The sequence below is a fragment of the Phaseolus vulgaris genome, chromosome 9, assembly GCF_051622355.1.
Source record: "Phaseolus vulgaris cultivar YP4 chromosome 9, ASM5162235v1, whole genome shotgun sequence".
Classification (NCBI taxonomy): Eukaryota; Viridiplantae; Streptophyta; class Magnoliopsida; order Fabales; family Fabaceae; genus Phaseolus; species Phaseolus vulgaris.
Window position 1 is genome coordinate 3960198 of NC_143506.1, and position 21755 is coordinate 3981952.

At 34.1% G+C, this 21755-nt stretch overlaps 3 protein-coding genes across 3 annotated transcripts; 2 read left to right on the forward strand and 1 right to left on the reverse strand.

The window, feature by feature from the left end:
* The first annotated feature begins 3589 nt into the window (after positions 1–3589).
* On the forward strand, positions 3590–8244 carry LOC137822023 (uncharacterized). The gene is made up of 7 exons (XM_068626903.2): positions 3590–4015; positions 4367–4456; positions 4556–4636; positions 5196–5330; positions 6224–6442; positions 6828–6920; positions 7826–8244. The coding sequence occupies exons 1-7, from the start codon at positions 3749–3751 to the stop codon at positions 7985–7987; spliced, it is 1047 nt and encodes a 348-aa protein (XP_068483004.1). The 5' UTR covers positions 3590–3748; the 3' UTR covers positions 7988–8244.
* A 1010-nt stretch (positions 8245–9254) lies between these two features.
* LOC137820609 (pre-rRNA-processing TSR1-like protein) lies at positions 9255–16694 on the reverse strand. The gene is made up of 21 exons (XM_068624773.2): positions 16454–16694; positions 16289–16365; positions 16128–16205; positions 15909–16040; positions 15276–15326; positions 15042–15182; positions 14803–14925; positions 14609–14686; positions 13457–13546; positions 13262–13384; positions 12435–12518; positions 12087–12185; positions 11759–11950; positions 11550–11625; positions 11195–11298; positions 10852–11111; positions 10640–10726; positions 10322–10552; positions 10046–10124; positions 9861–9924; positions 9255–9614 (listed from the first exon to the last, which is right to left on the reverse strand). Exons 1-21 carry the CDS (start codon positions 16542–16544, stop codon positions 9499–9501), a joined length of 2376 nt encoding a protein of 791 aa, XP_068480874.1. The 5' UTR covers positions 16545–16694; the 3' UTR covers positions 9255–9498.
* Positions 16695–17480: 786 nt separating this feature from the next.
* On the forward strand, positions 17481–21333 carry LOC137822024 (Pentatricopeptide repeat (PPR-like) superfamily protein). Its single transcript, XM_068626904.1, has 5 exons — positions 17481–19332; positions 19884–20036; positions 20154–20225; positions 20612–20793; positions 21070–21333. The coding sequence occupies exons 1-4, from the start codon at positions 17599–17601 to the stop codon at positions 20720–20722; spliced, it is 2070 nt and encodes a 689-aa protein (XP_068483005.1). The 5' UTR covers positions 17481–17598; the 3' UTR covers positions 20723–20793; positions 21070–21333.
* The last annotated feature ends 422 nt before the right edge of the window (positions 21334–21755 follow it).

Sequence of the window (21755 nt, forward strand, 5' to 3'; positions counted from 1 at the left end):
TGCTTGGATGCTTTTAAGGTTATGCTCCTTGTGTGCTTATCTTCACTCTCTTGAACATTGAGTCTATTCATCTCTAACTCATGTTCCCTAAGCTTTCCAAACAAAGAAGCAACACTTAATGATGTTAGATCTTTAGATTCGGAAATAACAGTTACCTTTGGTTGCCATGCTCTATCAAGACATTTCAAGATCTTGATGTTCAGCTCTTTTTTATCAAAGGTCTTGTCAAGGCTCATAAGGTGATTGATGATGTGCGTGAATCTTTTCTGCACCTCAGCAATTGTTTCTCCTTTAAGCATTCTAAACATCTTATACTCTTGGATTAGAGCATGCTTTCTAGCTCTCTTTACCTCATATGTTCCTTCATGAGTGACTTCCAAGGTGTCCCACATTTCTTTTGATGATTTGCATTGCGAGACCCTGAAAAACTCATCAGAATTTAAAGCAGAGGTTATAATATTTTTGGCAATGCAATCAAATTTGGTCTTTTTGCTTTCTGCATCAGTCCATTGAGACCATGACTTCTCAATAACAGATCCATCTTTTTCAAACTTTGGGACAAAAGGACCATTTTCAATTGCATCCCAAATTCCTTTGTCAAGTGATTCCATAAATATTTTCATTCTTACTTTCAAAAATTGGTAGTTCAAACCACAAAATAGAGGTGGTCTGTTAATTGAAGCACCTTCCCCAAAAGGTAGTCTATCAGCCATTAAAAAAGTTTTTAGGATCAACTTGAATAACTTTCAAGAACCAAGCTCTTGATCCCAATTGTTAGAATGGATGGCTTTAAACTAGAGGGATGGTGAATTGTTTAAAGAAGATTTTCGCAAACTTTTAAAACAAGAATGGATTTATCTCAGGAAACAATTGATAAGAAATTCAGTTTACCAAAAACAGCAAACAAAACAGCACAACCAGAAAAACAATCAGTTGTTTCACAGAAACAATCGGTTGTTTATACCAGCAAACAACAAACAAAGCTGAATTTAAAAAGTTAAGGATAGAGAGATTTCACACATATGTTTATACTGGTTCACTCCAAATCCAGAGCTACATCCAGTCTTCTCAAAAACCCTGAGGAAATCCACTAAGCAATCACAACTTGATTACTTACACAACAACCAAGAGAATGATCTTGAACACCTCAAGACACACTCTTCTTGGCCAACACACCAACACCAAGATTGCTGATCTTAATCCCCTCAAGAACACACAACCAATCTCAGCAAACACAGAAACGAAACTTGTTTCACAAAGTACAAGGATTAAACTTGTTACAGAAGATAATATGAAATCAATACAAGCAGAATCCTATTCCACAACTTTGATCAATCACAAACTTTCAGCAATCTCAGCTCTTTGAAAAACTCAAAAACTCTTAGCAAAAACTTGTCAAAGATTATTTGTCAAATCTGTTTTTCTGAATTTATTCAAAGATGTAGTTTGTTATCAAATCTTAACAAACTCTTAAATTGCATTAAAAGATTGGTCAAAACATTTAATGACTGAAGCGTAATCAGATAAATCATTTAATGCTCAGTCAAAGATAAAACAGTTTTTCTGTTATGATCCCAAAACAAACAATCGGTTGTTTCTTCGAATCAATCGGTTGTTTTGGTTCTTAACAGTTCAACCATTTTAAAAACAGTTTTCAATCTTTTTCTCAAAACATATAAGTATAAACAATTGGTTGTTTCGACAAAACAATCGGTTGTTTTAACATAGTTTGAAAACATTTTACTTTCACAAAGATTGAGATGCTTATGCTTTAGATTCGATCAAGGGGTGGATTACAATACTCAAACTACCCCAGAACTATACTAAACCAGCACAGCAACACCAAGCACAACAAAGGCTTCAACATCCTTCAAAGGGTTTGGATTCTTCAAAGCTTGAACACCACTTGGTTCAACATCTCTCACTTAAGGTAATTTCAAATTCATTAAGGATAGTTTAGTCTTTTCCTATCTGCAATTGGGTGTCAGTTCAAAATGATCGGGTGCAGGGAGAATCAGCCTCTAAAGGAATATGTAAGCCTTTGTAGAATGGACATGTTACAACAAAAGGAACACCAGGACATCATTAATCCTAACATCAAAGGAAATGTGACAATTTCTTTTTCACCTCCATAATTTCTTCTTACAACTCCATACTTTTTTATAAAAGTCATTTTTTTCCTTAAAGCCTTAGTCTATACATCCTCCACCATCTTATCTTGTAATCAATATTTTGAATTGTAAAATACAGTTGATTTCCAAATTTTGAATCCTAAAAATATTTTTGAATCGTAGAATTCAAAAATCAACTTTATATTTTGAATCGAAAAAATTAGTTCTAAATTATAGAATTTGAAAGTATACTTTTCATTCCAAATTATAAAATTCAAAATTTATAGTCACTTTGGAAATGCTTTTGAATTTTAAAATTTCATATAAATAAATTCATTTAAAAAAATTAAAATATTATTTTCAAACTCAAAAAATTGTATATATACATATAATTCTCATATTGAAGGTGAAACTTGAAACTTAGATTTCAATTTTTAACATTTACATCCTTTTACTACTTCGTTGCATAGTAATTAAGAGTTGTGTTCAACAATAAACTTAATAATATAATGTCTTAAAGTTATATCTCGTAAGAAGGAAATTCCTCTAATATTAAACTATATATTTTCTGTATCTTACATTTTCTCTTTGAAAGGCTTGTCTAATATCATTATTAAACTCTTTAGTATCCTATGATATTTGCTTTTGTTTGGTAGTAGTCCCTAACTTTTATGTAGTCTTGTTTATTTCCTTTAATCTCATTAAAAACTAAATAACAAATAGATTAGTTTTTATTATTATGAAGAAAAAAAACAAACTAATAAATACAATAACATTTTAAACACATGTACATATTAGCTTAGCCCAAATGTTAACTAACAGTTACGTTGTTTTTTATTTAAACCCGATTACTAATAAAAATAGTTATTATATTGACAAAAGGATGGTTATTAAATATTAAAATAAAGATTTTTAAATATAATGTGAGGCTATTTTCATTGTAAAGATGATTTTACTATGTCTTAAACTTTTATAGGTTTTAGACAAATTTTTAAATTCTTTTTATCGTGTACTTTAATATAAGAGTTTTATAAGATTTGTTATAATAATTTTTAAAATAGAAAAATATATTTTTATTTTAATAACTTAAGGTCGTAAGTTTATTTCAATTCATAAAAGTAAATACTAAGGTTATCAACTTGCAATGGAAAGTAATTTGTTTTGCAATAGAAATGTTTAAATAAAGAATTAAGATTCTATTTTAAATAAATAATTTTATCATTGTAATCGCGTTCTAAAGCGTTTTTTTTAATAAATTTTAGTGTTTATGTCGAAGGAAATTGTATTAGTGTTATTTCTTATATTCCCCATGTGTTAACAAAAAATCTTGGTTTGATCAAATTAAATTGAACGTGGACATTGTTTTAATCAAATTAATTCTGAACAAAAGTAATATAATTAAAAATATTGATATTAAGCTGATAAAAGAAGTGTCATTAGTTTTAGTTAATTGGTTAATTAAAGTAAATTAAAATAGTATTACAGTACAGGTATTGGTACGTGGCAGGTGCAAAGTCACGTGTGAACCTCATCCCTGGGAATGAGGAAGCAGAAAAATGGCACTCCACAGTTGCAAGGCCTACTCTGAAACCTTGCTCTCTCTGTGATACCAAAAACAAATTATTTAATAATTAGTCATGTATTCCTTCACAGTGAAACCCTTCTTCGTACCTCAATTTATTTCTTCTTCTTCTTCTTCTTCTTATTCCTTTTCAAGTTCTACTTCCTCCTCTTCAATTTCTCTCGCCTCCTTCTCATCTCGTTCTCTCTCATCAATTAGCTTTCCCAGAAATTTAAAGCACAGAGGAAGGTTTGGTCTGAAAGTTGAAGCGTATGATTCCTCCAACAATGACGCTTCTAACCCGGCCAGTGCTGGCGACCCCAAACCCCCTAATGGCACTTTGGTACTGCTTCTCCTTATTCTTCATGTTCTTCTTCTTACTTCTTTTTTAATTAATAAAAGTGCTAGGGTATATTTTATTATTTTTATAGAAAAAGTAATTTATGAATTATGAATGAAAACCTCTTACAATAGGTTAGTGTGATCCTGTATCATTGAATGAATATATCTAATCTTTTAAACTCTCCCATGGAATCTTCAGTTTCTTCAGCATTATGTGCCCTAGCCCAAGTGGTTATTTTGATGGATATGAAATTAAAATAGGATCTGTTGTCAACTTTTTTTTCTGTAAATAAGTAACTACTTTTGTGTGATAAGTTATCCGAGTATTGATTTAATGTTTTGCATTCACCAGTCAAAGGACAGGAGAGAAATTTTGCTGGAATATGTTAAGAACGTGCAGCCAGAATTTATGGAATTGTTTGTGAAAAGAGCGCCTCAACAGGTATAGTGTTGTCTTGCTATGAACATGGCTGTAAAATGACTGTTTTTTTCTCTCTCGCCATACCCTCTTAATGAGAATGAAACTTCTGTTGGTGATTAGGTTGTGGATGCAATGCGCCAAACAGTGACAAATATGATCGGAACACTGCCCCCTCAATTTTTTGCTGTAACAATTACCACTGTAAGATGCAATGAGTTTCTTTTTCTCCTCTTGCTTAACTTTATCTATCATTTTTAATGAGCAATTTTGCAAGCTGCGATGGTTGTATTTGGCTGGATAGTCAACTTGTAGGTTTCTTTGATGAAACGTTTGTATAGAGTGGGAGACCTTGCTTTGTTTGGTTTACTTGTCCCTGAATTTTGTATTTGCAATGACTATCCCCCTTTATTAATGTAGTCATATTTATTTTTGAAATTTTGTAAAGCAATTTAAAAGTATACTTATTTCACCATTGCTGCCATTTTTATTTCCCTTGTTTATTAATTATTAATATTTATTATTTGTATTGTTAGCCCCAATTTCAGAGCGTTTTATAAATTCTTCCCGCAAAGTAATTTGTCTGAATTAATTTGAAAATATTCTGGCGTTGGAAGAAGAAACATGTTTTAAGCACAAAATAGTCCAATTGCAAAGCACTGTTGAGCCATGCTGCTGGATTGAATTGCAGTTCTTCCTTTTTTATTTTATTTTGTCGCTTGCATCTTACGTGTCTCAGTGGAATCATTTGGCTATTTATTAGGTAGCTGAAAACCTTGCACAGCTCATGTACAGTGTCATAATGACTGGATACATGTTCAGGAATGCACAATACCGTTTGGAGTTGCAAGAAAGTTTGGAACAAGTTGTTGCCCTGCCAGACGTGCAAGATAAAAAGGTGACACTATGTCTCTTTCTTCTCTTTTTTAGCATTCTGTCTGTGATTCAAAAGATATTTAAGTGTTTGGATAATTGGAAGGATGTATTATACTCTATTTGGTGGACAGAAGATTTATTTATTTGGACTTTTGGTCAAGTAATTTCCTATCCTTATTAGCTTTCCTATTTATACTCCAGTTCAGCTTAGAGAAAAAAAAATTGCAAAGGACTTTCTTTAATTTAATCTAGTGTGGACTAAAAGCTTGTTATTGGGTATCAAGAGCATTAGATCTTGGTTCTTTGGTCACAATGGATTCTTCACATCCATCACCGTCCCCTCTGCAAATAAACCCGTCTCCACCGGATAGTGTCACCACTCACCCCTTCTCAGTCCATTATAGAGAAACTCAATTAATATAATTTTCTGCTTTGGAGGCAACAAATTGAACTTGTCATTAAAGGTCATGTCTTCATTCATTTTTGGTTAATCCTCAACTACCCTTGTGTTTTGTTTATCATGAAGATCAAGAATCTGGATCTGTTTATCCTTCATATCTTGCATGGGAACAAGACGATCAGTTACTCGTCTTGTGACTTCAATCCACTTTAACAAGTAGTATGCTCACACAAATCATTGGTTGTGTTCTTTCTTGGGAACTTTGGGAGAAACTGCATTAACATTTTGATGCACATATGCAAGCTAGCGCAAATCAACTGCACACTGAATTACATAATACAATTCTTGAAGGAAAAACCATGACTAAATTCTTGGCTTGTGTGAAAGCGTTAGTTGCTTTGATTACTAAATGACCATAGTGTTTCCTTTAGGCACCACATTAGTATTGCACCAAACAAATTCAAATAATAACTTAGTTTGTAATTTCTGTAATTTATGCTCTTAAAATGTTGCAGGATGTGCCAGATTATGCACCTGGCACACAAAAAAATGTTTCAGGTGAAGTTATTCGGTGGAATAATGTTTCTGGGCCTGAGAAAGTAGATGCTAAAAAGTACATTGAATTACTCGAAGCGGAGATTGAGGAGCTGAATCGACAAGTTGGAAGACAATCTAGCAATGCACAAAATGAACTGTTAGAATACCTAAAATCTCTTGAGCCTCGAAATTTGAAGGTTGACTCAACTTTTCATTGGTCAATATATTTTCCTTCATCCAGCTGTTTTTTGCTGTTTGCTTAGTATAAGTTTTCACAAATTGATCTGTACTGTAACTACTGTAGCTTTTATTTAGATTTATATGATTTACTATTGTCGAATCAGTATGGCAAGTCTGGTATTGCATTTTTTTCAGAACTAGGTATTGGTTTGATGTTGATATAATCATGAGAATGATAAACCCACCTCCACTGTTGTAGATTTACTTGCATAGGTAGATTGTGATATTTACTTCTGTTTCTGTTGACACTCCCGTCAGATTATTCCACTTAACCAATATAAGTATTTCTCTGTTTCTCTATGTCAACTATTTGCCATAATTACCCTTCATTTCATTTTGTAGGAGTTAACTAGTAGTGCTGGTGAGGATGTAGTGTTTGCGATGAATACATTTATAAAGCGTCTGCTGGCTGCTTCAGATCCTAGCCAAATGAAGGTTTGCTTATTCATTATTTTGATCTCCTTTGTTTTCTTTCTATATTCATCATTAATTTAAACTTTGTTCCCTTGTGATCTTCCAAAACTGGTCTAACATTTTCAAATTACATTTACTGTACTTAGGTCTGTTAAAAAAACTGAACCAAATTGATACGGAACTGAGTTGAATTGCTTAAAAGAAAACATAGTTGTTCTATTAATTTGGTTATTAAAATTGAATTGCTTTTAAATAAATCTGCTTGAACTAAACTGAATTTTAACTTATAATATTGGAAAATATGTTTCAAAATAGGATGTCTACTATGATAATTCAAACTATAATTCAAACTATTCATATAGTTTAGTTCGCTCAAACCGTGATTTACTTCAGTTCAATTCATTTAAATTATTATACAATTCAATTTAGTTCACTCAACCCACTTTGAAGTTTAGTTTAGTTTTACAATAGTTTAGTTTAATTCATACATTTTTCCTAACTCACCATCATTATCTGGGTTAATATTTGAACGCTTTAATTGTGGGAATAACTCATTTTTAGGGTGTGTCTTAAGTGTTAGCATGGAAGATGGACTCTATTTTGTTTGGTTCCATAAAATTGAAGTCTTATTATTACTTGGATGGAAAGTTGCTAAAAAAGCACATATGATAGCTGCTTCCCTAATCCTTGTTTTCTTGATCATAAATTGTTTATTACTTTAAATAAGGGCGTTTTACCTTTTTGAGTTATGACTTGAATAATTGAACTTTGTCATGTGATACTATGTAAATTGGTAGTGGTTTTATTTGTATAAACCGAGGCAACCAAAAACTAGATTTTTTCAAATTGATTTATGTTCTCCGGGTGAGTATTATGAGGAAGTGAACAATATCATTGGAGAGTTTAGTTTAATTCTGATTTTGCAGACTAGCGTGACCGAGACTAGTGCAGCTGAACTTGCTAAGCTGCTTTATTGGTTGATGGTGGTTGGGTACAGCATTCGCAATATTGAAGTTCGTTTTGACATGGAAAGAGTACTTGGCACTCCTCCAAAGCTGGCTGAATTGCCGCCAGGTGAAAATGTTTAAGCAATCTTTAATAAAGTAGGTCATCCAAGTTCTAATGTACGCAAGTTCTAAGTGGCCTAATCAGATTTTGCACTTTTTTTGTTGATTGGCTTAATGGCCACGACCTAAAAGACAAGTCTGCATTTTTCAGCGGCCTTGAATGATTGGTCTCCTAATATATTATTTAATATATCTGATGAAAAACTTTTTTGTTCTGGGTACTATGAAACTTGTATTGGCAATTATACGAACAACGATATCAAAGTTGGTTTCCTCAAGATGTGCTATGCCTCCATTTTTATGTTACTTCTTTGACTGTCTGAACCCTGGTGATTCTTTTTAAAGGCAGCAGTAATCTTGGTTCATTTTCAGCATTTTCATTTTTTAATATTAAAGAGGTTAGTGTGTCTTCAAAGACGTGAAAGAATCGGCTCGGTCAGCTATTTAACCTGGATTAATAGCATGCTTATATTTTTGCCTAACCATTTTTATATTGTTTAAAGTTTTAAATATATATTTATTTTAATTTATCAAAAAAGGCCGGTGAAAATTGTTTATGCTTGTGTGTATATATTTGATATTTTATATCATTTGAATATTTATATGGAGACATAAATCTAATGTTATTGTTAAGCATACGACATGGAGTAATTATTTTTTACATGCAAAGTATTACCTAAATTGCAAATAAATATATATTAAAATGTTCTTTTGCTGTAAAATATGTAATCAGTGTTTTTGTTTCTGTTTGAAATGCAGTACTTTGTAATCCTCAAAAACACCTAATCTATTTTTCTTTATAGAACGTTATATAAATCACAGAAGACTAGAAGTATGTTCTTAAGTATCACAGATAAAAAAACGTACAGAATCTCAGACTAAAATCATTACCCATGTTCATACCACGAGATAATAACTTTATATAACAATAATAAGAATAACATTTTTCATTACACGACGATAAGGCATGGTATATTAATATCTCAATCAAAATAAAGAAGTATTGGTATGGTATTCAAATAATATTTATATTTACACCAAATACAAACAAATCATTATACATAATTTTTATTAATCAAAGAGTACAAAAAGCAAGGGAATTGGGGATTTCCTGTCACACAAGGGAAAAGTAGGTGAACATTTGTATTTTAAATTGAACATTAGGTTTGGTGAATAAGTTGTGTGATTGGAATCATTTCTTTTATAAGAAAAGTTTGGTAAAAAAATTCAAAATCTAGCAACAGATACAAGCATGCCAATAATATGTGTAGGACGCTTCGGGCACAAATGAAGGAGAAATTCAGTATAGAGTAAAATAATTAACAAATTTGGGCATTTTTGTATGCAAATACAAAAGAAAATTACAAATGTCTGATCTCTCATTGGCGGTGGAGAAAAAGGAAAATAAATTGTCACAAAACTGCATCCCCCATACGAGGAAGTCAAATCTGAACCAAAGCTTCATTCCCAATCAAATATACACTTCTGAATTCCTTGACCGGCGGAAACAGAATTCAACGGCCGTCCCATCATTATTCAGATAGAGGAAAATAATGGGTTGGCCACTTCGGGTATGCACGTTTGAATAAATTCATACATACAGTATCACGCTGTTCAAGAACCCCGTTGAGAAGGCACTTCATTGTTCCTGCGCATCAAAATATCAAGATAAGAATGCCATCAATATTCCTTACCAGACAGGATAAAATCACGTTGGTGGCATATCAAAATCCTATCAAGAGTTTTTCCAAAGAAAGGGTCGCTATAAGAATCATGGAATGCACAGGAACATCTTTGACCAGGAAGCATATAATCTGTATTCTCCCTCAAATATTAACAGCCAGAATGTTAATAGTAAGATTTATGGTAAATATTTCTAGTATAACCAACTTACCATGGGTACCAACGGGTTCTTTAATTCGCCCTCGGAGGCCACGTTTGGTATAAAGCTCAATAGGCTGCAATCACCAGCCACATTAAAAAACTAATCAGGGAAACAATAGATACCAATTTTGAGGGAGCAAACCTCATTACTGTCCAACTAAAATTTAAAGAATCCAGATGCTGGGTTATTTTCACCTTAAACCATTTAACATCCTCTGGATTATAAAACATGTGTCTCACAGAAGCTTTACGTTTCGACACTCTTTGGGGGTAACTGCACCACAAAATGTTTAAAATCATAAAATAAGAAAACATGAACTCAATCATCAATTTTCAAAAACGATCATAATACAACCCTGAAATTTCTTAATCAGAATCGAAATTGCAAAGATGTAAAAAAAACAATAAAAAAATATAGGCAACATGCAAGGTTTTCGTAAGGTGGGTCTAGACAAAAATATATATCCATACCCTGTCAAAATAACTCGTTTAAGAATTATCCTATCTGTATCAACAGTTTTCAGCGAGCCAACAGCAGCCACTACAGGTGCAGCATTCTCTCCAGATATCTTTAGGATTATTGAAGGAAGAGGAGTTAAAGAAATTGGTGCATATATTGAAGCCACTGAAAAACGCCCAGCATGGAGAAACCTCTCCATCTTGTTCTTGTCAGTATTAATGAACTCACTAGAAAAAACTGGCCTGCAAAAAAGTTGCAATTTCCAAAATATTTTAGCCTGAAGAGATCTACTACATATACCAAAAAGTCCTTCAAATTGAAGACCATACCTGCCAACAAATTGCCTAAAACCAACATGAAAAATTAACTCTTCCTTGGATTTAATGGGTGCATCATATGTTTCATGTTTCTTCACACTACACAGCAAAAGTCACTTCAGTTCATGAAATCTTTTGAATGCTCAGAATCGACCACAACTTGTAATAAGGCCACTTAAACAAACAGACATTGAAAATAGTAAAATGATAAAGTGAAAAAACACCTGAAATGAAGGACAGATACTTTGGACTCGTGTTTCAACAGGCCACATGCTGTAACTGGCATTCTCTTTGAAAGTAAACATAACTTTGAAGCAACAGCACTGGGCACTTCCTTGATTTGCAGCCTAGCATATGAGCCAACTGGAATACAGTGCTCGCAATTTTCTTGATCCAATTCTAGAGCTTTTGCAAGAGCATGTTTTTGTGTTCTTTTAAAATTATCGAATTCAAAAATTTTGGCATAATCTTGGGGTAGAGACTCCTGATAAAATTAGAAATGTCAGAATTTATTTTGGGAGGTTAGAGACAATGACTTACTATAAAGGATCTCCAAAAGACACATACTTTAGGATCCCATGAAGAAGTCCTAAAGGACTTGAGTCCCCTGTATTTTGCAAACCGCTTCCTAGCAGGAACATCCACTGGTGTATCCACTTCATCCGGAAACTCTGGAACAAGAAAACAAACAAATTAAAAGCAACACAACTAGAAATAGTATCATAATATCAGTAATACAACTCCAAATTATCCATATTCTGACATCTCTAGCAAATTTCTCAATGAAATAAAATTCGTAGGAATTACACAACCTAATTTAGATAAACTTTAGATGCAGGCCATACCAAAAATTCATGGTCTCTAAAAGAAGCAAATGTGACAATTGAATATTAATAAGAATAGAAAAAGGAAAAAAACGCACCTTCATCTGCTGCATGTGCTTCTTTAAGTTCCTTGAGTTCATCTTGTATCTTTTCCCTGGTTAAGTTATCTACTTCCTGTAATGTAACAGAAAAACAATCATGCATTGGTGATATAGATTAGAATCCATCCACATCATTGGGGGGAGGAGGACCAGAGACTGTCCAATGAGGACCACATTTAACTAATGTATGTTTTATACAAGCTCACCATCATCACTGAATCATTGTCAGTTTCTTCCTCAGAATCTCCAAATCTAAGAGATGCATCATCACCATCAAATTCTGAATACTTATTTTCCTCTTGACCAGGAAATCCATCTTCCCCTTCATCTAACACCATACCCTCATCATCTTCATCATCACAATCTGACTCTTCAGAATCATCAACGATCCATGCAGCCTAAAAAATTGAACATCAAAATAAAAGCCAGATATCTATCATTTCTATTCTTTTAACCAAATATTTCATAAGCCCCCAAAAAATATGAAGAGAAACAACAAAAAATAAAAAATAGATGGAAAAGAAAATTTCAGACCTGATACTCTGAAGTGCCCCGAGGAAGACTCCTCTTCCTTGTCTTCTTTTTCTTTTGATCTTCATCAGCCTTAGCAATTTCAGCCTCAGTTGGCCATGTCTGGTAACAAGGAATGATGGCATACCCAATAATTAAAAGAAATAAATTAACATGAAATGTTCAAATAATGAACCCAATTATAAAAAAACTTGGACACAGAGGACTGTCTTGGCTAAGAAATGGTACTTGAAAGCGATTAAGGATAAAAAAAACACTAACATTTAAATAGAAGGTGCTAAGGAAAGACTGAAGCATACAGAAGCTCAAGAAACAAATGAACAATTAAAGAGGCGATATTTCATTATCTACCTGTTCTCCAGCAAGAGGATCAGGTATATTCTCGATAATTAAAGCTTCATGGTTAAGAGGATCAGGCACAAGAGAACCAATGACCTGAAATATTAGAGGGGAAAAGGCAGGAAAAAAGGTAAATACAAATAAATAAATGGTTAATTAAAGGGTTAATAAATTCAAAGATGACAATGTCCTAATGCTTCCTAAGCAGCACGTATTAAAATATATAAGTCAATTCAAAAGAAGGGGAGAGATGTGCTTATTTATCATTGACCAACACTGTATACTTTGAGTACTGAATATCAATCAAAGGTAAACAAATTTACAAAATCCCTTTTGCTTACTAGATGTGGGACTATCATATATATATATATATATATATATATATATATATATATATATATATATATATATATATATATATATATACACAGACCGTTAGAAACATAATCAAAATTCAACATTAATTTATATTTATATGATTTAGCGTGTTTGGTTTATCTCGCATATGGGAAAACAGTAGCTTAATGTAGCAGTACAAACTAAACAGCCAAGCCTTTTGCCACTAGGAGGGATTCATGGTGGATCACACAATGCTATTATGTTCTATTGTGAATCATGTTTATGGACAAAGCATTGACCTCTAAATCTACTGACTTAGGATATGGAATTATATTTTTTTGACATTTTGTAAAGCATTGACCTCTAATCTACTGACTTAGGATATGGTGCATGTGTGTAAATTCCAATTCAATCACAAAACCTAACTCCTATTCCTTTATCAACTCCAAGACTGCTCTGGGTTTATTTATAAAATAGTGTAAAACTGCCAAAGTATATACCTCTGTATCATGCATTTCATCTGCATCCATTAGATCCTGATTTTTCCTTGAGTTCAAAGGACAAGGATCTTTTAATAGTTCAATTTTAGACAATTGGAAATCTCCTGCACCTGAAACATGAACCTGGCAAAAAAGTGTAAGACAACTAAAAAATCAATGCAACTACAATACCAAAACCGCAAACTTGACCATTACCAGTTGATTGACTGAGAGGCTACGAGAACGAAGGTAACCAGTGAGAAACAGGGTGCATTTTTCAGAGTTGCCCTCGTATACTGCACCAACCTATAATTTAGGGTGGAACCATGATAATGTCAATAAAAAAAGTATGCAAATCAATAGCACCAATCAACATCTAGATCAAATTACACAAGGGCTCAAGAAAAAAAATTGACTAGAAATTTCTCATTAACTTACTGTCTATAAAATACAACCTTCAGGTTTGTTTAATGCCACAAAATTGCAAACATGATCAAACTACATCATTAATCTCGGTAGGTATTTGGCTTGGGCAAATGGCTACATTTTATGGAATGATATTCTTAGGAACGTAGTTATCAAAACAGGGTCAGACTGGCTAGTTCAATTAGTTGGAGCAGAAACTGATGCTCAATAGAATGTAACCATAAAACAGTACGATAAATTAACCACCTAAATTGGCAACCGATAAAACTAGTGGCAACCAATAAATAATACCTCACAATGTACTATTTATTTATAACAAAAGCAGCATCTTACACTCAATAAGTACCTACTCAATGTGGGAATTTAATTTCACTCACATGTGCTGAAGAAAATCACACACAACACACCCATTGTGAGCCATAAGCTTCCCTTTCATCATTCAACTATCCACAATCCTAACCTATTTTGTGTTGAGATTCTCCAAATGATGTCATCCACATGTCTCTCGACTTCAAATATGAGGCAAGCTGGTGATGTTAACACAAAATGAGCTATTGCACTGCCAGCCCTAGTGGGCAGAAGAATGTGCAGTGTGGAGGGATGTTGAGATCTAATTGCAGTATGGGACTCGAGACCCACAATGGAATTCTAGCGTGGGGTTTTAAGGCCATGGGCTCTACAACTACAACAGCTATATGTAATAATGGTGTAATTCTCCGAAGGTTATGATCAGAAACTAACATATGCATCCATCATCATAGGAATAAATCACAAGCAAAACATATGAACAGAAATTTCCTTGGATTCAAATTATGCCCAGGATTTTTTTTTAACATCATGTATCAAACATGGGAATGTTATATTCACAAGTTTAAAGTTCCCAAGAATAATTGAACAAAACCTTGAAACAAACACAGACGTTCAATTAGCATAAATTCAAACCTTTTGAGCCAAAAGGTATGGTCGTTGAGTTCTCCAATGAGGAACTTTAATCCTTTGCTCTTTAAAGAGCCACAAGAACTGCATTATTAAAGAATGGAAAAGTTTACGCTTAGACTATCGGACTGGGATTACATTTTATATGAAAAGTACAGAAGATACAATCAGAATTGTCAGCTAACAATGGGTGAAATAACCTTATGTAGCTCATCCTTTGTATCAGCAGGATAAAATTTACAATCCTCAGGAAATTCTGAGGCAAGACTAGATGTGCATATCTTCTTCAGTTCATTCCTTTGTTTAAGATCAGAAGGTAAATCCTGAATGCATAAAATGAATTTTCATAATAAATATCTTAAACTCATTGTCAGTGAAATGATAGTAAGCTTGTGAATTAGTTAACGAGTTAAAAAAAAAAGGATCCATTATAACATACACGGATAAACACAGCAGTGCTTGGTAAACCAAGAGATCTAAATACAGAAAGGCATTGATTTCCAAATGAGTCAATGTAGTAGGAATCAGTTTCTTCACACAAAGACTTTGCCGAGGCCACAAAAACCATTAGATCAGCAACCTACAACATAAATGTCCAATGCTAATCAAGCACCACATTTCAGCACCTTTTAAACTTAAACTCATGTAACAGAGCACATACAAACAATAATACCTTAGCCATTTCCATGCATGATAATAGATCACCATGTGGTGCTTTCAATACCTGAAATGTATGTAAAACATTTAGTTTTAGTCAATTTTATAAAATCCTATCATTTTGGCTTTAGACAGAAAGAATCATCAAATATATATTCAATATATGCATAAATTTAAATTTTTGTGCTTATTTTCCAATTCACCTGATGCAGGTTTATATACAACATACAACAATCAAAAAAATGTCCATCTTCGTAATTGCATATCAGAAAAAAAAAAATCAATGTTAAATATGAAGTTTTCTTTTTTAACTGTTAACTCAATCCATGTTGTATCTATATAAGTTTTCATTAAATTCATCACTCAGTGATTGCAATGACACATGCCAAAGCAGCAGCATTGTACTCCGATATAAGAACCACTGAAGTATATGAAAATAAGGACCACTGGATTATATTCGTCTTGTATTTCAGTTTTCGTAGGATTTAACACGAACATTCAAAGTAACGGATAGTGCCAATTCAACAGTTGTAAGAATGGTATGTGTTGTACCAGTGTAAACCTATCGTTACTCTGTATAAACATCCGTAAACATATTAATTAATTCTTGTCCTGTGCTCAGAAGGAAAAATGCAGCAATCTAATATACCGTTATTCTTGTCTTATATTCAGAAGAAGCAACGGTTCCTGGCAGCACTACGCAAGTATCTTTAGATAATAATGACAAGAGATCATCAGCAAGTGATTCTAAATCCACAGAAGCACAGAGGGCAAAGAGAACCTGCGAGGAACAAAAGATAAACAAAATTAGAATCCAAAAAAACAAAAGTCTGATTCAGTTCAACAAAAAAAGCCATGATTAACTCACTATGACTCGAGGAGGACTTCTCGACCCACTCAGTTCTCTTTTCTCTTTCAAGACTGCAGCCCTTTTCTGATCACGTAACTGTAAATTTCCTAATCAGCTACTCTGAAAACGAAAACGAAACGCACAAGGGACAGTAGGAACAAAGAAACAGTGACAAATACCGTTTTACTTCTCTGAATTCGAGCTGTACGCGCTCCTTTGCCAACATTGCGCTCTGCTTTTGCGATTGCAAGTCTGTCTGAAGAACCCAACCGAAAAATCAAACAATAAGAAAGAGGCAAAGCAAAAGAGAAAACAAATGAACGGCGTAGATATGAAATACAAACCCTTGACAGAGGTTTTATGAAGATTGCGAGAAGACTTGGAAGAGAAACGGGACTTATGAGGCTTATTGACTTGAACTCTGGACCCTCCCATTGTGGTCGCACGCACCGGTCTCTTTCACCACTGCGTCCTCTTATCGATCCCAGTTGCAACCAAAACCCTATTTCCTGAGCAAATAAGCCGCAGGGGGGTTTAGCAAACAAAAGTACGTAAGGGACCAAAAACTACTTATATAAACCCCGTTGGGAGCAAAGCCCATTAGAGTGATACAGTTAAAACCATTTTCTCTATTTGATTGCTGATTAAATTAATTAATAATAATGATAATACCCATACTACTAATACTAATGATAATAATAACAACTATGATTTTTTCTGTGATTATTTTTAAAAATTATTGTAATTCGAACCTTTTTATTTTTTAAGGAATTTTAAGTATTTTTCACAAAATAGGTTCTGAGATTAATATTTGGTTTGAAAATTATTCATATTTAAAGTATTTTTGTTGTGTTTTTCAAAAATTCAAAACTCAACATGTCAACTAAATTATATGTTTTGGATATAACAGTTATTTCATAAAATATATATTTAAAATATTTTTATTATATTATACTTTAATTTTATACCAATAATTCCTAATTATTTTTATTTTTGAGAATTTAATTTAATTGCCATTATTAATATATATATATACAAAAATTATATTGCTAATCAATAAAAATAAACACAAATTTTATTTTAAAATAATAATTATAAAAAATAATTTGTATCCATATATAAACTTTTTTAAAGTATCCGAATCAATTAGAAACATTAGACAATAAAAATTAATATTAAAAAAAACTTTGAAGATAATTGTTATTAAAAATTATAAAATTATGTTGTTGATAACATAATAATCATTTTACATTGTTGTAAAAATCAACACATTGATTTAGGTGATAATAGTAATTGAGTATGGTTGATTTTCATTAAATTTTTATTATTATCATCATTATTATATATTATTGTTATTTTGCACTGCATAAAGGAAGGCTAACCTTATCTTTGACGTGTGTTTGGTTGATTGAGTTAAAAGGTTTCGCAATGCAAACTTTGGTGATAAAGAAGCTTCGGCCTTGAGAGGAGCAACAAGCTTCATGATAACATGTTGGTTTTGCCACCACAACTAACAGCGCCATTCCCTTCCCTCCACGTCACCCACTTCCCCACCCACAGCCACCGCCACCACCACCACCACCATGCCCTCCCGCCGCCGCACTCTGCCGCAAATTCCATAACATTCTCTTCCCCGAAACCAATAATCCTGGAAGAAGGCCCTGACGACGTCCTCTCCTTCCACAGCCGTCGCTACGACTTCACTCCCCTCCTCCACTTCCTCTCCGACTCGGACCCCAACTCGGACTCGGAGTCGGCACCTCCGACGTCCCTCAACTCAATCGAGTTCCAGCTCGCAGAGTCCTACCGCGCCGTCCCGGCCCCACTCTGGCACGCGCTTCTCAAATCCCTCTGCGCTTCCTCGTCCTCCATCAACATCGCATACGGCGTCGTTTCATGGCTGCAGAAACACAACCTCTGCTTCTCCTACGAGCTCCTCTACTCCATCCTAATCAACGCTCTCGGCCGCACCGAAAAACTCTACGAAGCCTTCTTACTCTCCCAGCGCCAAACCCTCACCCCCCTCACCTACAACGCTCTCATCGGCGCGTGCGCGCGAAACGGCGACATTGAGAAAGCCCTCAACCTGATGTCCAAAATGCGGCGCGACGGTTACCAACCGGACTTCGTGAACTACAGCTCCATCATTCAGTACCTGACGCGCTCCAACCGCGTGGACTCTCCTATTCTGCAGAAGCTCTACTCGGAGATTGAGAGCGACAAAATCGAAATGGACGGCCACCTGATGAACGACATCATCTTGGGGTTCTCGAAAGCTGGTGATCCAACACGCGCCTTGCGTTTTCTGGCCATGGCTCAGAGCAACGGTTTGAACCCTAAACCTTCGACGCTTGCTGCGGTTATCTTGGCGCTTGGGAATTCGGGAAGGACGCAAGAGGCTGAAGCGTTGTTTGAGGAGATTAGAGAGAATGGGTTGGAACCGAGAACTAGAGCTTACAATGCTTTGCTTAAAGGTTACGTGAAAACGGGTTCGCTTAAAGATGCAGAGTTTGTTGTCTCTGAAATGGAGAAAGCTGGTGTTATGCCTGATGAGCAAACTTATAGTTTGTTGGTTGACGCCTATGCTCACGCTGGGAGGTGGGAGAGTGCGAGGATTGTGTTGAAGGAGATGGAAGCCAGCAATGTGCAACCCAATTCGTTTGTTTATAGTAGAATTTTGGCGGGTTATCGCGACAAAGGAGAGTGGCAGAAATCTTTTCAAGTTCTAAAGGATATGAAGAGCAGTGGTGTGAAGCCTGATAGGCATTTTTACAATGTGATGATTGATACGTTTGGAAAGTATAATCGTCTTGATCATGCAATGGCAACGTTTGAGAGGATGTTGTTGGAGGGGATTCAGCCGGATACTGTTACTTGGAACACGCTGATCGATTCTCATTGTAAGTCGGGGCGCCATGATAAGGCTGAGGAATTGTTCCAGGAAATGCAGCAGAGGGGATTCTCGCCTTGCATAACTACGTATAATATTATGATTAACTGTATGGGGGAGCAGCAGAGGTGGGAACAAGTGAGTGAGTTTTTGAGCAAGATGCAGTGTCAGGGATTGCTACCCAATTCAATAACTTATACAACTCTGGTTGATGTGTATGGAAAGTCAGGGAGATTTAGTGATGCGATCGAGTGTTTGGATGTCTTGAAATCCACGGGGTTCAAGCCTACTTCAGCCATGTATAATGCTCTAATCAATGCCTATGCACAAAAGGTATGTACATTATTCTGCGGAGTCTATCTATAACTGTCATTGCAAGTAATTTAATGCTTGCTAATCTAATATTTGCTGGTCTGTGATGTTTACACCTATATGCTGATTGTGTCGTTTATGAACTGATTTAAGTTGAACTGTTTGCACCTTACTAGCTTTGACGTCAATATTAATCTTTCATTAGGCTACCTTTTCCTTGAGTGGAGGCTAAAATTTCATTTGTCTTATCCCGGCTCTCTGTTTTGTACTGTGTCAAAATCACTCAATTGAAACCATGAAACCTCTTTTGAACCTAGTAACTTTGCATTGATAGTTTTTTTTTCTTCAGAAAAACTGATGTTAAATTGTGGTGCGCTGACAGCCATCAATTGTATTTTTCCGTTCTGAAATTCAGTGGTTATTTATTCTTCTTCCATTGAAAAGCATAAAGCACTAACTGTGGGAAAAGAGAGCAGCCTGAAAGTGCACCATATGTTTGTCCACAATTTCATATTTAATGAATGGATTGGTTAAGAAATGAATTTGGTAAATATTTGGCTAAAATTTTGCAGGGTTTGTCTGAACTGGCAGTAAACTCATTCAGGTTGATGACAACTGAGGGTCTGACACCCAGTCTTTTAGCTCTTAACTCATTAATTAATGCATTTGGTGAAGATAGAAGGGATGCTGAAGCCTTTGCTGTGCTGCAATACATGAAAGAAAATGTATGCTTTTCTAACATTCTTTTTATTTTTTTCTTCCTTTATGGCTATACCCTTTTATATGGTCTTTGACTTGTGTCTTTGGTCAAGTACTGATTTATTTGTTCATATTAACTGCAGAACATTGAACCTGATGTGGTTACTTATACCACACTTATGAAAGCTCTGATTCGTTGTGAAAAGTTCCAAAAGGTACATAACATTATAACATTAGTTTTGCTGTCCATGTTCTTCAAAGAAAATTATCATAGATATATTTTGTCCATAGTATATTGTTAGAATGGGAAGTTGATATTTTACTGTAGTTCTCTTCTGTGTTGGTTTGCAGTCCCTATACTTAGATGAATTAATAAATCAATGTAAATAACATGATTTCAACATATAAATTAACTTGGCTCTTGGTTACTTTGCCATGTTTTGGGGAGATTAAGTTCCATTATGTTCCACATTATCCCTAACATGGATGATAGTGTGATGAAGAAAAATAATAGCAACTTTGGAGAGAAATGTTTATCCTGTTTATTAGTTTATTTGTGACTTAATTCTCACACAAACTAAGCTGCAAAATTTGGTTTCAGGTTCCAGGCGTGTATGAAGAAATGGTCACATCTGGGTGCACTCCGGATAGAAAAGCTAGAGCAATGCTGCGGTCTGCACTTAGATATATGAAGCAGACACTGAAATCATAGTTAAATTAAGCACATACTTTCATAAAGACAAAACAAAATCAAATTTCCTCACCTTGGTTATAATTCTGAAGGTTAGTGCTAGCTAACTTGCAGCCTAGGCTTAAATTTTCATGTCACGGGACTTTAATTTTGATTTTGAAATTAATATATTCTTAGTAACTGCATTATGGATTTGGTTCCAAACCATGAAATTGGTCGGCATTATGTGTAAAATTGGTCTGAAATTGGCTCTTATTAATGCTTAGTGGTTGTTGTATGTTGATACATTTATGCAATGAGTCTGTTATATTTGTTTTACTGTGTTTACTTGGAAAGCTCAAATTATGATGAATATTCTAATCTTTCAGGTTAATGTAATAATAAAATCACAAGTCCTATTCTAGACTAGCATTACCTCTTCACAGCAGGTGTGATTGGGCAGTATCATTCTGAATATGGACGCTCCAACAGTGCCTGAAACAGAAATGAATTTCTGGAAATCACATGGAACGCATAAAAAATTGGTGGCTTCGATAATGTTGTACCAATGTATATCAATCTTTGGGATTTATGTATCATACACTGATGTAAGTAAAAATTATATGTTAAAATGCATATTTCATGTTCATAAATGTGAGATTTCACTTAATTCTAATTAAGAAAATGGGAAGATTGTGAGTGGGTATGTGTCTCATTAACATTCCCACCTGTACTCTTGCAATTTCTTCATGGGAAATTTGATGAATAAATATATTTAATTTACATATCAATAACCTCACTCCTAGCATGTCTGGATATTTGTTCCTAACAATGCAAATTAAGTTTCACACATTCCTTAGAATAAAACTGTGAAACAAGTATTTCAATCTTTCACGCTTTTTTTTTATTTCGACGGTTTACCAAATATACTATCTGTGCGTTTGTAACCCAATATAAGATTTAATTGTATGTTTTACTATTTCAATATTATTATTTTTGTGAATTTCATTAATTAAGTCCCTTTTCCATGAATTTTTTATCATCAAACTTTTCAATTTTTTGATATTTTAATAAT